The sequence below is a fragment of the Bactrocera latifrons genome, unplaced genomic scaffold, assembly GCF_001853355.1.
Source record: "Bactrocera latifrons isolate USDA-ARS-PBARC rearing strain unplaced genomic scaffold, ASM185335v1 scaffold_183, whole genome shotgun sequence".
NCBI classification, from domain to species: domain Eukaryota; kingdom Metazoa; phylum Arthropoda; class Insecta; order Diptera; family Tephritidae; genus Bactrocera; species Bactrocera latifrons.
The window spans coordinates 76,702-91,343 of record NW_017535330.1 but is presented as its reverse complement, the minus strand read 5'-3'; the positions used below and the strand labels follow the sequence as shown (position 1 = coordinate 91,343).

Below are 14,642 nucleotides of genomic sequence, written 5' to 3'. Positions count from 1 at the left end.
GATTTCAATGAAATTCGGTACATAATAGTTTCTCAACACCCTGATGATATGTACGAAAATAATATGGGTGAAATCGGTTCACAACCACGCCTTCTTCCAATATAACGCTATTTTGAATTCCATCTGATGCCTTCTTTGTATATTATATACATTAGGATACAATGATAATAGCGGAATAAAACTTTATACAAATAAGGTATTTGAGCTGAGGTATCCCTTGTGGAAAAATTGTCGTGACCGGACTATAACTTTTCAATGCAATTAAAATAAATGAAAATACAATTCCAATACTCAAAGTACACAAATTGATCTAATCTAATTAATTTTACAGCAAAATAAAAAAATATTTAAATGACGGATAATGAAATCTCGCATGATAAAGTGATGCGAGAGTATGAAATGTTCGGTGACAGACGAACTTAGCCCTTCCTTACTTGTTATTTAAAAAAGTAGGGAACCTCGAAATGGATGACCCTATAGCAAGGGTCGGACAGGGTCTCAAAAATTGTATTGAGAAATGCGCGAATTGCCAAGAGGCAAAAATGTTATAGCTACAGAAGGATTATACTAAAATATAGTTATGAACACAATACGAAAAAAATATGTTTTAGACAATTATCCAAAATACATAATATATTTAAACCAGGTTGGGAAACTATATTCAGGTATTTAAGGCACTGCTTCATTTACTACAACCTAACAGAACAATTTGTGTGGTTATCTACATACATATGTATGTATGTTTGTATAAGTAGATAAGTAAATATAAGCAGTAAGGTTTGTTCACACTGTTTTTTATGGCGGAAAACGTTTAAGTGTTGATTAGCATTCGGTGCTGCGTACAGCTGTGCGTTCAGCATGATGCCTTAATGAGACTCATTAAGTTGCGATTTCCCGCATTCACACCGTAGCAACAACAACAAAGACATTGAGTAAAAGCACCTTTCCCTCCACGCACCTTGAATTTGCTCTGCGCTTCTTCATATCCGCAGCAGCTGCCGTGTGTTGTGCATTTTCAGCACTTCACGCGCATACACACTCTCATTTTTTAGGGAACTTCAACCAAAACAAATTAAAATGTTATCTTTTATTGTATTTTGTACAATGTATTATTACGGATGATACCTACTTATTGAGCGGCGAAATATGGCAAAGTAAATATAAATATTTACCATATATTCCTCAATATATTTTTCAACATTTATGAAGATAATTCATTGTTTTATAAATCGAGCGCTTCAGGCGGCCGCATTGGATTTCCCGTTTAAAAATATGTGTTAATGTTTGTGTGCGTATGAAAGTGCTACGGCAAGTGAAAGTGTTTCTGTGTGTGTATTTACTGGAGCATTACGTTTTGTACATTAAAAGTATGAGTAGTGTGTCCATACATACATATGTTGTTTTGTGTACTAATATAACTTGATTTATAAACATACATATGTATGTGTTCATATAGGTTGGAGTAAAATTGGATATTTTCATAGTGTTTTATAATCAAATATTTCAGTTTCCATGTAGTGATTATTTTGCGGATTTCCTTTCCATTGCAGATTCCACCATTGGTTGTTTTAAAAATAATTGTTTAATTTCCCTAAGTGAACCTTTCAAATTGTTTTGAAAGGAAATTGTATAACTTCCTACTATAAAATATAATTTGGAAATATTCAGTATCAGTGAAAATTGGTTTCTTCTTTGTTTGAGGTTACAGTTTAATAACAGATATAGTGAGGTAGATTGCACTTTTTACCGAAACGAAAACCAAATCATATTCAATAGCTTAAATACGGTACGGTACGATATAGAGTGGTGACAATGGCTAATGGATCTATCCTTAACGCTGAAGATAACCAAATAGTAAAACATTTCAGCGTTAAACCACCAGGAATACGTATACACCTAATTTCATTAAAATATCACACAATTTGATTAAGTGGTAAGGTCATGGTATGATATGATATGGAAAGATTTTCAAAAATCAATTTATGATCATAAAAATAAGTTTCAAGTAGATTTTTAGTGAGGAAATGTTCTCGAAAAGAGTTTGATTTTGCATACAATGGCCAGTTGTTTACGAAATTATTGACTAAAAACCTAATTTGACTGTTCTAATCCCTATAATTTTTTAAGGAATCAATATTTTCAAACTTCTCTATGTACTTCTATGGGTATTAATATGTAAATTAAAACAAGTAAGGAAGAGCTAAATGCAACGGAACGTTTTACACTCTTGTAACTTGCAAGAATCAAAGCCAGATAAATTCTTTAAGGTGTAAAACGTGAACCAGAGAATCGAAATATAATATACTGACGGCCACATAATGTTTGTTCGAAACACGAAATCATCATATTATCAAATATTCGGTATCTAGGGGCAGGAACAGTTTTTGTTGAATTTGAAGCATTTTTGGTCATATTTTTAACCGGTTGTAAGTAGGCGCCGTTGTAGTCCGATTTCCTCCATTTTCGTGGAGTGATATAGTAATATGATAAGAATGTCATGTACTAAATTTTGTCGAAATGGGTTGTTCGGGTCTGAGGTATCGGATTTGACCAAAAAGTGGGTTGTTTCACCCGGCCCCTTCATATCATCTCGACGGTAAAATTTAATGTCTGTGGAATATTTATTTATTGATTTAATGCGCTTTTAGTAGTTTTTAACAGTACAGTTATATGGGGAATGAGTGGGGTTACCTTCCGATTTCATCCATTTTCACACTTTAGGTAGGGTTTTTTATAATATATGAGATGGGTAAATTTAATTGTTGTAGCTTTATTCGTTTGGAAGAGGTGTCTCTGTTTTCTTTACTGGAGTAGACACCACTTACGCGATTATAGCCGAGTAAACAACAACACGCCAGTCGATCGGGCCCTGGGGAAGTCGGTTTTCTTTTCGCAATTTGGCGATAATTAGAAATTCAAAGCGAAGCCAAGTCCTTCTCCATCTGTTTTTCCCCTTTCTCTGCTTTCCCCGGGTATTGCGTCAAATACTTTCAGAGCTGGAGTGTTTTCGTCCATATGTACGACATAAGTTAGACTTTTATTTCGCTGAATTATGTCAATATCGTTGTATATCTCATGCAGCTCATCGTTCAATCGAATGCGATATTCGACGCGGCCAACGCCCAAGGGACCATAAATCTTGCGCGGAAGCTTTCTCTCGAAAAGTTGTAAGGTCGACTCATCAAATGTTGTCATCGTCCAAGCCTCTATACCATATAGCAGGACGGAAATAATGAGTGACTTATAGGGTGACTTTTCGTGCTGTCAGAAGCAGCTTTGAAATCGACGAACAGGTGGTAAGTGTCGATTCTCTTTCCACGGGTCTTTTCCAAAACTTGGCGCATGGTGAATATCTGGTTGTTTGTTTGTTTTCTAGGCCTAAAGACACACTGGTTTAATCAGTTTGTTGAATGTGGGCTTCAATCTTTCAGACAATACTCTCGATATAACCATATATGCGATGTTAAGAAGACTTATCTCACATTAGTTGGCGCAGATTGTGGTGTCTCACTTTTTGTGGATCGGGCAGAGCACACATAAATTCCAATCATCTGGCATGCTTTCGTCCAACCACTAATTTCCCCGAAATCGATACAATCTATCAATGGCAGTAAAAAAGAGGATGCAACATCTACAAATTTTCGTTGAATCCTCAAACAGAACTAACATTATAAAGATATATGCTATTCTGTTCACGTTTTCTAATTTTTTAATGTAAAAATAAAATAAGGGTTTAAAATCGTTTTCCGAAAAGTATTAGGATTGATTTTCTTCCGCCACGACTATACTTAAGAGGGTGAATGCCCCGAGTGGATTCGTTGGAGGCTGTTCCTATTTAGAGAACGAGCGGCTGCGCAGTTGTCTCTGAGCACCTGGAGAGTCCTGACAAACATTTCCGCGCGAAGTGTTTCTGTGAGTGGTGCAAACCGAAAATACAGCATTCGTTAGAGCGGAGGTACGCGAATAAATTCTGTGTGAAACTCGGTAAATCTGCGACAGAGATGTTTGATATGATCAAGCAGGCTTACCAAGATGTTGCTTTGGTAAGAAGTGGTGTGTTTCGGTGGCATCAGGCCTTTTTTGATGGCGGGGAAGAGGTCGCTGATGAAGACCGTGCTGGGAGCCCTGCGATTTCGGCAAACACCGACGATGTGACTTGTATGTGCAAAGTTTTGAACTCAGACCATCAACGCATCGTCCACCATGAATTTGTTCCTCCTGAACAAACCGTCAACACCAAGTTTTATGTGGAAGTCCTCAAGACTCTTAAACTAACGGTCAATCGTGTCCGACAAAACATCGCAGCCAATTGGAAGTTGCACCACGACAACACCCAGTTCTACAACCCAATGATTCCGCACTCGCCCTACAGCTCAGAGCTGAAAAGGCTGACGAAAGGCAAGCGTTTTGAGACGACAGAGGGAGTTCAAGCAGCATTCACCTAGGCTCTCAATGCTATTCCGGAGAATGCCTTCCCTGCCGCCTTCAATAACTGGCAGCGAGCTGGCAGCGCTGCACCGATGCAGAAGGACTCTTTTTTTTTTTTTTTTTAAATACTCAAAGAATTGTAATGATTGATTAAATATTTTTTTTTTTTATCGACTCAGTCCACTTACTTTCCGGACAAACCATTGCGGGCACAACTACAGCCAAAACAGATCTTATATCTAGGCAACAAAACCACTGTATATCTCATAAGTATCTAGTATAATGGGATTGGGTAGTATTGATTCGATTTTATTATTATTTGTTAATACTACATTCAATTAACATGCTAAAGACTAATGAATCGCCCACAAGGTTTCATTAGGGTACCTCACATACAATCACCAATCACATGGAAGTCAGCCAGTTCGAAAATAATATTATTTATATATAGGGCTGGATGAGGTAACAATTTTATCTTTTTTTGGCGCAAAGGTCCACGGGTATACCATTTTATTAAGATAACTAACATATTGACCGATAATTCAATATACAGTTAGCCGGAAGACTGAAAATCTTTTTATATGTATATGGGTATGGAATAGGTGTATGGAAATTTGACCCAATTAAATCCATTTTTGATATACAGAGCTACTATTGTCAAGAAGGTTTCTCTCTGAATTTCAATTCGATAAAAAGCAAATTATACCGGTACCTAGGAGCTGAAACAGCTTTGGTTCGATTTGAACAATTTTTGTTCATACAGAGGCACACTGCAAAGGGACTATTTGAGAAAAGTTTTGTACCGCTACGTTAATTTGTGCTTTATTTGCATAGTGGAATGTGAAAGAAACAAACGAAAATTAAATTGTCATTGTAGTCCGATTCCTTCCACTTTCGTACTGTAGCATGGGAATATTTAGTAGAATTTTATGCGTTAGTATTTGAGATACGCGTCATTTTTTGAGGCTCTAAAAGTGAATTCTTCGATTTTAACTACAAGTATGTCTGAATTTATTGCATAAAGAAGCGCGAGGATGCACCATCTCATACTGCATTGGTTATTCGTGATTATTTCGCCACTTTTTCAACTAATATCGTGCTGCAATCACAGCATTCGGATGATTTAAGTTCGTGCAACTTCTGGCTATTCAGCAAATTCACATCACTACTCCGAGGACACCGGTTTGTCTCAATTGAGGATATAAAAGCTGAATCGAAAAGGCTCTGATGGCCATCACGACGGAGAATTTTTTCAGGATCTATGATGACCGGAAAATTCGTTGCCATAAGTGTATTGCATCTGGCGGCGATTACTTTGAAGGGGATGAAATGGACAAAATTCACATTTTAATTTGATAATAGTAGTATATACTTATATAATGAGTTAGAGCGGGACTCTGCTCACTTTTTAAAGATTTCCTAACAACATGTGTCCCTCTGCAGTGTGATTCGTATGTGGCACAAGTTTATTTTTTACATGTGATGAATCGAACAAACCAGTGAAATAAGTCAAATACAAAAAGTTATTTCACCTTTTACGATATTCAAGTGAATAACTATTATACTGGGTAGTAGAAAAAGTATTTTCGTATATCTAGTCAAACTTCAACAAATGTATACCATTTTGGTCGATAATTTTTTGTCATTTTTCCGCTAGAGACATTATTTCGTCAGTGTCAAATTTCCAGAACAGAAGCGAGCGAACCATTGTTGTGCTACACGAACTGATGCAGTATCGTCTCCGTAAACTTCATAAATTCTTATTCTTTGGTGGCTTGCCTGGCATTCTTCCCTTTTTTATTAAAAAATTTCAAAATATAGCGAGTTTCTTCATTATCATCTACTCATTTTTGAACAGCTGCAACTTTTTTTCAACTTCCCTGAATTGATTTTTTTGTTTTTATTTACATGAAGCTTAAATCTCACCTACCCAACACTATATGGTATGACACAATATGATTGGTAGCACTGGTGATATACGACTTTACCGACATCTATTGAAAATACGAATAGACTTTTTCGACTACCCAATATAATAGCCATTTTTCGTCACAATTATTAGACTATAAAAGACAAAGCAAATGCATTAAACTGCTGCTTGACTAACTAGGTTGGCATTTGTTATCATGTATGCATGTACAAAAAAAATTAAATGGAATTTTGCAAAAACAATGCTTAAGATTTTATATAGATCAAAACATCAACATTTTATGAAAAGTCTCCATTTAGCATTATTAGGCAGAAATATAAAATTTCTAGGCAGAAATGAAAACACATTCAACAAGCATTCAAAATGACACTTTATTGCCAGCAATAGTTTTCAAGGTAATTATATAGACAATTTCCCACTTATTTTCAAGACAATTATTAGACAACATTGCCAGCAATATAGTTTGCTTTCAATAGATGTTGAGTATTATTTATTGCATCATAATGAAAATTTTATTTCTAAACCAAGTGGCTGTACAATGTACATTAAAATATTTTAATATGTAACAGTAGTTTTGAATTGAAACATTTAATACTAATGAATAAATGTTTCAATCGGCAATTAGAAAAATTAGTTTCTTTCATTCAAACACATATGTATATACTTTACTCTGTACGTTCACCCACCTCATTTATGTACCACTCCTTGGAAATTATAAACACACTATCCAAACAAAAAATTAAGAGCCGAAACTATTTACGCATTGCCTGTTTATGTGTAAATAAATAATAGAAATACAATAAACTGCTGCAATTATGATTTGAAAATTTATTTTTCCATCCGCCCAGCACTAATTCTTAGCGCCCATAAGAAGCATTGCTTGCTTAATTCTCTTTCAAATGTTCACTGATCTCATAAACAACCATTTCAACTCCCCTCTCCACTTGGCATTTGTTGGCAAATGGACACAGTAATTATGAAATAAAGGAAGTCACAATTTTTAGCAGGAATGAGAATTGTTTGTGTCAAAAACACTTGCCAACTGTTTACTCCCGGATGATGGGTTCATTCACGGACAGAACTGGTGTGTGCAATATGGTCACAGGTTAACAATCGAATATTACAAACAAATGAAATTCTTCAACAGAAGTGAAAAGATACAAGGAACAGCAGCAATTGGATTTTTGCATTCTCTGAAATTTCTCTGGGCAAGTGCCTGCCGATTCTTCGAAATGGTAATTACGGAACATGATCAAAGTTTTCCTCTTGTCATTAGTTATCATTTTTGCAGAAATCAGATGATTGACAGTGATGATACACAAAGAAGAAGTTATATATGATTCCAGATTCTTTATAACTATACTTTCATAATAAAACAATCGCATATCTTGTGATCTTAACAAAAATAATTTGAACGTTCATATTAACCAAACCTGACCAAAATAGTAAGGGTTGTTTTGATTCACATATTAAGTCCTGTTTTATTTCCTAACATTGTTGAAACATTGGAAATAATTACTCAATGTTCTTCAACGAAATCAAGTGTTTTTCCAGTGAGCTGAAACAGAAGGGTTTAAATAATTAATATATAAATAATTTCACTGACGGTGGTATAGGGAAAATTTCTAGACTTTCCTTCAATGAGCTTTAATTCCATAGAAATACTGTAATATGTGTACAGAAGTACAGGAATTTATCAAAAAGGAAATGATTTACCTAGTTTATACGTTAAGAACATGAACAGTTATTGAGCAACGAGTAGTAGTTTCTTAATTTCTCCGCATTCGGTTACCAAAGCAGCAGAAAGTAAGTGCTAAGGTCTACAAAGTATTTTGCAAATGGCCAAATTGCGAGGTTACTTTGGTCACTAGTTAATAGGGCATGAGAAGTAGCAAAACCGGTTGTTGTAACTCGGAACGGAACTCGGAGAAGAATGAGATTCAAGTCTGAACTAAATAAGTATAGTACTTGCTAATTAATGTATCTAAACTTCAATAATTATTGGCTAATCGGATGTTCCTGTCTTGAAGCACTAATTCGAATAATCGCATACCTAGGACATCAGTAGATTCGTGACACAAAATGGTTTTCCATGCCATTTACCGCTTTTTCAGTTCTATCTGTTATATCCCGATTCCACTAACTAATTGGAACCAGAATGTAAAGTGGGTCCTTTGAAAATTCTTAAAACTATTGTGGTGACAATACCAATCCAAAGTGATTTTGTGGGTCGTACAATTTAGCTGACTAAGTTTTGTTACCTTTTATGCTTAGGGCTTAGTACGAACGGATTAATTATAAGATCGTCCGCTCTGAAACAGGACAACACTTTCGCTTTTACAATAGCAAATATCTCCTTTCCGCTTTTTTGCTCTTTATTCAAAGTGTTACAGTGATCGGATTTAGTTCAAATATGCGTCGTTTCGTTCGATAATATGCTTCTATTTAGACGGCAACTTTATAATACCCCTCTCGTAGAAGCCTCTCTCCTTATTTGCGAAGAACTCGGACAGCCACTTTCCACAAGCCTCTTTTGAGTTCAACTTTCCACCAACAAGGGACTTCGAAATGGACAGAAACAAGTGGTAATCACTTGGGGCTATGACCGGGCTAGATGGTGAATGTGATAAAACCTCCCATCCGAGCTCCCGTAGCTTCTGACGAGTCATCAACGAAGAGTGTGGTCTGGCGTTGTCCTGGTGGAACACTACACCCACTAAACTCGTCCTGTTTTTCCACACAGCGAAACCTTCCTGGCCTTTAATCCCGGCTTGGCCACTGTTTAGGCCTCCGACCACGACCGTTTTCGCTTGATATTCTTGTGTGTGAACCATCCGCTTCAAAAATGGGTCCACTTCGTTCCGTTTCAGCAGCATATCGCAGGCGTTGATTCAGTCCAGAGGGTTTTTTTTTTTGCGTCAAAACATGCGGTACCCAAACATCAAGCTTTCTTGTGTATCCAGCCTTCTGCAGATGGTTTGAAATGGTTTGGTAACTAACTCCCATCTTCTGGGCAATGTCACGAGATGCCACATGCCGGTCTAACTCGATGTTTTCCATGATTTGATCGGTATTCGTCGTCMCAGGTCTTCCGCCGGCTGGCTTATCCATGGTGTCGTTTTCACCCGCTCTGATGCGTCGAAACCATTCCTTCGCAGTTTGAAGTGATATAGTAGTACCATCCCCCAAAACACCATTAATTTTACGAAACGTTTCGCTAGCGGATTTGCCTTTAACGAAGGAAACTTTAAATTAGCGCGAATTTCAGCTTTAGTGAACTCCTTGCCTTTTTCCAGTCAGCATAAAATATAAATAACTATCTTCCTGAGTATGATCTTTATAGGAAGTACGTCCGATTTCCAGTAAATCCACTCACGGTGGTATAGGGAAAACTTCTAGACTTTCTTTCTATTGGCTTTGATTTCATCGACATATTGCAATATGTGTACAGAAGTAATGGAATTTATCAAAATGGAATTGAATTAGTATATACGGTTAGAACATGAAAAGTTATCTTTAATAACCAGTAGTATTTCTTTAACTTCTCCGCATTGCAGAACCAGCAGAAAGTAAGCTTCCTAATTAATGTATCTACACTTCAATACATAGTTATTAGCTAATCGGACATTCGTGTCTAGATACACTAAATCGAATAATCGCATACCTAGGAAAACAGTAAATTCGTGACACAAAATGTTTTTCCATGCCATTTACGGCTTTTTAAGTATTCTGTCTCACGCCGTATTAAAGCAGAGGATGGATAGAGATTACGATTTTCTAATGTTCTATTCATCTCTTATATCCCGTTCCTACTAACTAATTTATATATGAAAGCGAAGGTCTTCAGAAGAGGTTCACCCTGTTTATTTGCAATAAGACCGATTATGATACCGTTGTCAAAAATGTTTACGGGTTTGAAACCATAAATATTTTGCAATATATGTACATACTTACAAATGTATATGAACATAACTATATCTAACATCTGTACCGTTAATAATAAGGTAATGAGTGTCTAGACAAGGGTTGTAACTTATCCTAGAACAAGCTCGTGAATTCTACCAAAAAGTAATATAGGCTGAAAAGCTACAACTAATTTGCGTTACTCTTGATGGAAATAAATACACTTTTTTCCAGTTTACTCAATCCGATTTCGTATAAAAATGTATATCTAAGATCATAAACATAACATAATTTGAGGAAAATTGCTGTTATGCTATTTAACAATATCTGCTTCAATGGCATAAATTTCTTTACGCAGTCTGCAACTTCACTTACCAGTCTCACGTCCATTATTAACCACCCGAATCGGTGTGGGACGCACGATCGCTTTAAAATCCAAATATGGCGGCGACAGAGACGGCATTTGTCGATAAAACTTCTCTTGCATCTCATTGGTGAGCGCCGATACGGAACATTTTTTTAAATTTCGCGACGTATTGTCGAGTTGCATGTCATTTGCAGCGCCTAACAGAGCCGCACAGTTTGGATCCGTACACGAACCATATGCACACATATTCGCAACTTCCAAACACTTCTTTACGCTGGTAATGGAATTTTTTTCACTTTCACAAACTTCATTCGACTCCTGATTTGCACTACTACTACCATTTGAATGGGCTTCTTCGATATTTAATAAACGATCAACACTAAAACTGAGTTGTATCTTTGTTTCGCCAACCGGGAGTGGTAGCTTCGATGTATTCCCATTTTCACCGTTATTTTTGTCGATTTCTAGGGATTTCGTGAACTCGACATGCATTTGTTCAATACTTTCGGAGCACTTGAGCACATCACTGGCGACGGGCTTTTCAATTGTTAAATTCGTTGGCGCTGATTCCATAATCGTTCTTAGCCGCTGACCTATTTCTAAAACTCCCATTTTCGACGTTAATCAACTGACATTTTTCTATCAACTCGAGAGTAAGTTTTCACCGATTTGCCAAAGTTTTTTTTTTTTTTTTGTTTTTGATTTTGTAATGAAATCTTTAGTCACTTGCGTCGGCGTTCGCACGAATTTCGTTCAATACCTCGTACACGGATTAGCGTTCGCACCGATTGTTAAGAGTCGTCACGCCGCACTAAAATGCCTTCAGCATCCGCATGCGATCGCGCACCGTCCCAGAACAAATTGATTGAGCGGAAAATCATGTAAACAAATCGATTACTATGAGGTCACAGTGGAGCATTCCGGTGATTTGTTTGGAGAAAAGCGCGTGTGTCAATAATAATAAATTAAATCGAGCATAAATTTGACGAATGTGCATATTTACAAAGCAAGCTGAGATGATCAAAGACTTTTTGTTTCGATACATTCATAAATTGCTTGAATTGAAAATAAATAACAAAGTGTTAATTTAATGTTGATCATAGGAACCGAAATTACGTAACGTTTATGATTTTTCAAAAAAGGAATTAAGCACAAAGTAATTAAGAAAATGGATTTTCTTTGGATTTGTGTTTGAGTATATCTAGTGTTTTATAGTTTCATTCATCAGAATCTGGAGAACACATTGAATGAGGAAAGCTTTAGTAATCCGTGTAATAGAACGAAGATCGATTCTGATTTACAAAGTGATTTTTAAACCCTTCATATCTGTAGAAATACAATACTTTTATTTTGATACTGAATTTTTTTACGATTTGCAATTATTATATACACTGTGATGAAGAAATTACCCTCCTGTCCCAATTTTATATCCCTATTTCAATCGCTAAAGTTTGCCACGAAGTTTGTAACACCCAGAAAGAAACGTCGGAGTCCCTGCAAAGTATATGCAATTGTATTCATTGAAATAGTAGCGCAGTGGAAGCGAAAATTTACAATATTTTTCTTTTTTTTTTTTTGCCTTCTTTTTTAATTGATCATTTTGTAAAATATAATATAGATATAAAAAGTTAAAGCCCCATTAGATTTGCATTTTTGGCTGTTCACTGAAATAGCAGTTTTTGATTTTCTTCAACGAAAATTACACTATAACAATGAAAACAAGTTACATTTTAATGCTCAGAGGATCTTGCTGTTCCGAGAAGTTAGGCTTTTGATCTCTGAGCTATTATATTGTTTGAGTATATCTAGTGTTTTATAGTTTCATTCATTTTCAGAGTCTGGAGAAAAGGTTGAATAAAGAAACCATTAGTGATCTGCGTAACAGAACGAAGACGGATCAATCGAATGAATTTTGATCTACAAAAAGATTTTTTAACCCTTCATATCTGTAGAAATACAATACTTTTATTTTGATGCTGAATTTTTTTTTACGACTTGCAATATTATATACACTGTAAGGAAGCAATTGCCTCCCGCCCTAATTTTATAAACCTATTTCAATCGCTAAGTTGACCACGAAGTTAATGCGCAGTGGAAGCGAAATATATATTATAATTATATATATTATAATTTTTTTTTTACATTTTCCTTTTCGTAAGTTGATCACTTGCATATAAATTTTGTAAAATATAATATACAGATAAAAAAGAAAACACCCATTAGGTTTACTTAGTTCTTCTCCTCCTGACTTTTTGGCTGTTCATCGAAATAGCAGTTTTTGACTTTCTTCAAATAAAATTACACTATACAATGATTTTAACTCGAGAAAGATATTCTTTTCACCGTTGAGCTAAGATCTGCATCTCGACCAACGTGCCAAAGAATCGGTTTAGAAGAGGAGATTTGTATTATAATGACGGATAAAACCCGGTTTGAAATTTCAACTATGATTAAAGAACTGACAAACTTGAAATTATAGTAAATCGATACTTGTCACATTAGCTGTTTAAAAATAAATCTATTCTCAATTAAAAATGATAAACAAATAAGCGAAAATGTAATATAAAAAACCTTTGTTCTGCCAAACACTTTAATTAAGAGAAACGGTTTAGTTTTGCTCCACCGTTTGCGCTCTATACACTACAAACACTGCAACTACATACAGGCCTCGGAGATAACAACATATTTTCATTGCTTTTCATTCGTTGTTCAATATTTGCCTGGAATTATTTTCTTGTCAACATTTTCTGTATGATCTTCGACTTCCGCTCTCTCCCAATGTTGCCCCAAACAGGCACCTTCACTGAAGGCAAAACGGGATAGAATCAAAAAGACTACTTCTCACACCCACTGTGCCTAGGCAGTGAGTCAGTGGAGATAGCAAGCAATGCTCCATTGTAAAATGATCAGCACCAATCCATAAATATCGATCACGCTACTGATGGGTGGAGCAACACCACCACATTCTCACACCAATACAACTGTAATGCAACGCTTTGAAGGCGTTCGATTGGTTAATGTTGCCATACTCATATACAAACATATATAAATTGATATTAATTTATACACATACGCAGATAGCAAATGTATTGTCGGCATTTTGCTCGGCTCAACTTGGCGTTGATTGACTGATTACGTCTTCCCATTGTTTGATATTTCACCTCACCTCAATCGTAAAGGGGATTTTCCGCCGCACTGCTTGTGAAGGAATCTAATAAATTAGTAAAGGCATAAATTTTGAAAGAATTTATGATCAATGGCAAGTGGAGGGGGAAAACTCATTGAGGTTCATAAGATCGCATCGAATTTATTTGAGCTATTTATTATATACCGGATTTGGTAAGCGTTTTTACTAAATACGTATTATTTTGTTTGTACTGGTGCAAAGTGTGTTAAAGCAAACATTTGCTTCTGTAATTTCTTCATAATTGTGTATATAAATTGCAAATTAAAAGGGTAAATTTTGCTGAAGGAAATAACAAGTAATAATGAATCCGCCGCATGTAGTAAATATAATTTGAATATGTTTTTGATCTTCATAATATACATATACTACGAATACGCGTGTGTAGGCTTCAGTGGAAAACAAATAGTTTACTCTTTTACGAAATTTAGGAGATGAACTCTTGCATTTGCCACATGTCATTTCAGACATCTCCATATATACCGAACATTTCATAAAGTATGTATGTTTGTATGCATACCGTCCGGTCAATGACCGGGTACCGGGTATCCATTTCAATCTATATGTCAATTGTTCTTAACTTCTCCTCAAAAAAATTGAATGGCCGCCTGGATCCCCAAAATTAAAGTTATTTGACATCCATTTTTTGTAAAAATTTTTTAGAATCAATTATTTAATAAAAGTTATAAACTATCAAACTTGATACCTCCACCGTTCAATAACCAGTTACCCGGGTACCCGCTGAGATTTAAATATATAAATAACGGGTTTACACACACTTAAGAGATTATTTAGCAAAGTATTCAGATAATTATATTTTTAAATTAATA

General features: G+C 35.6%; 1 protein-coding gene across 1 annotated transcript in view; it reads right to left on the bottom strand.

Moving 5' to 3' along the window:
- The window catches only part of LOC108967336 (homeobox protein H2.0), a 31,201-nt gene extending 19,692 nt beyond the window's left edge, over positions 1-11,509 (bottom strand). Inside the window, exon 1 of the mRNA XM_018930669.1 lies at positions 10,637-11,509. Within this exon, the coding sequence (XP_018786214.1) occupies positions 10,637-11,240 (604 nt within the window). The 5' untranslated portion in view covers positions 11,241-11,509. The remainder of the gene's footprint in view (positions 1-10,636) is intronic.
- Between the last annotated feature and the right edge of the window lie 3,133 nt (positions 11,510-14,642).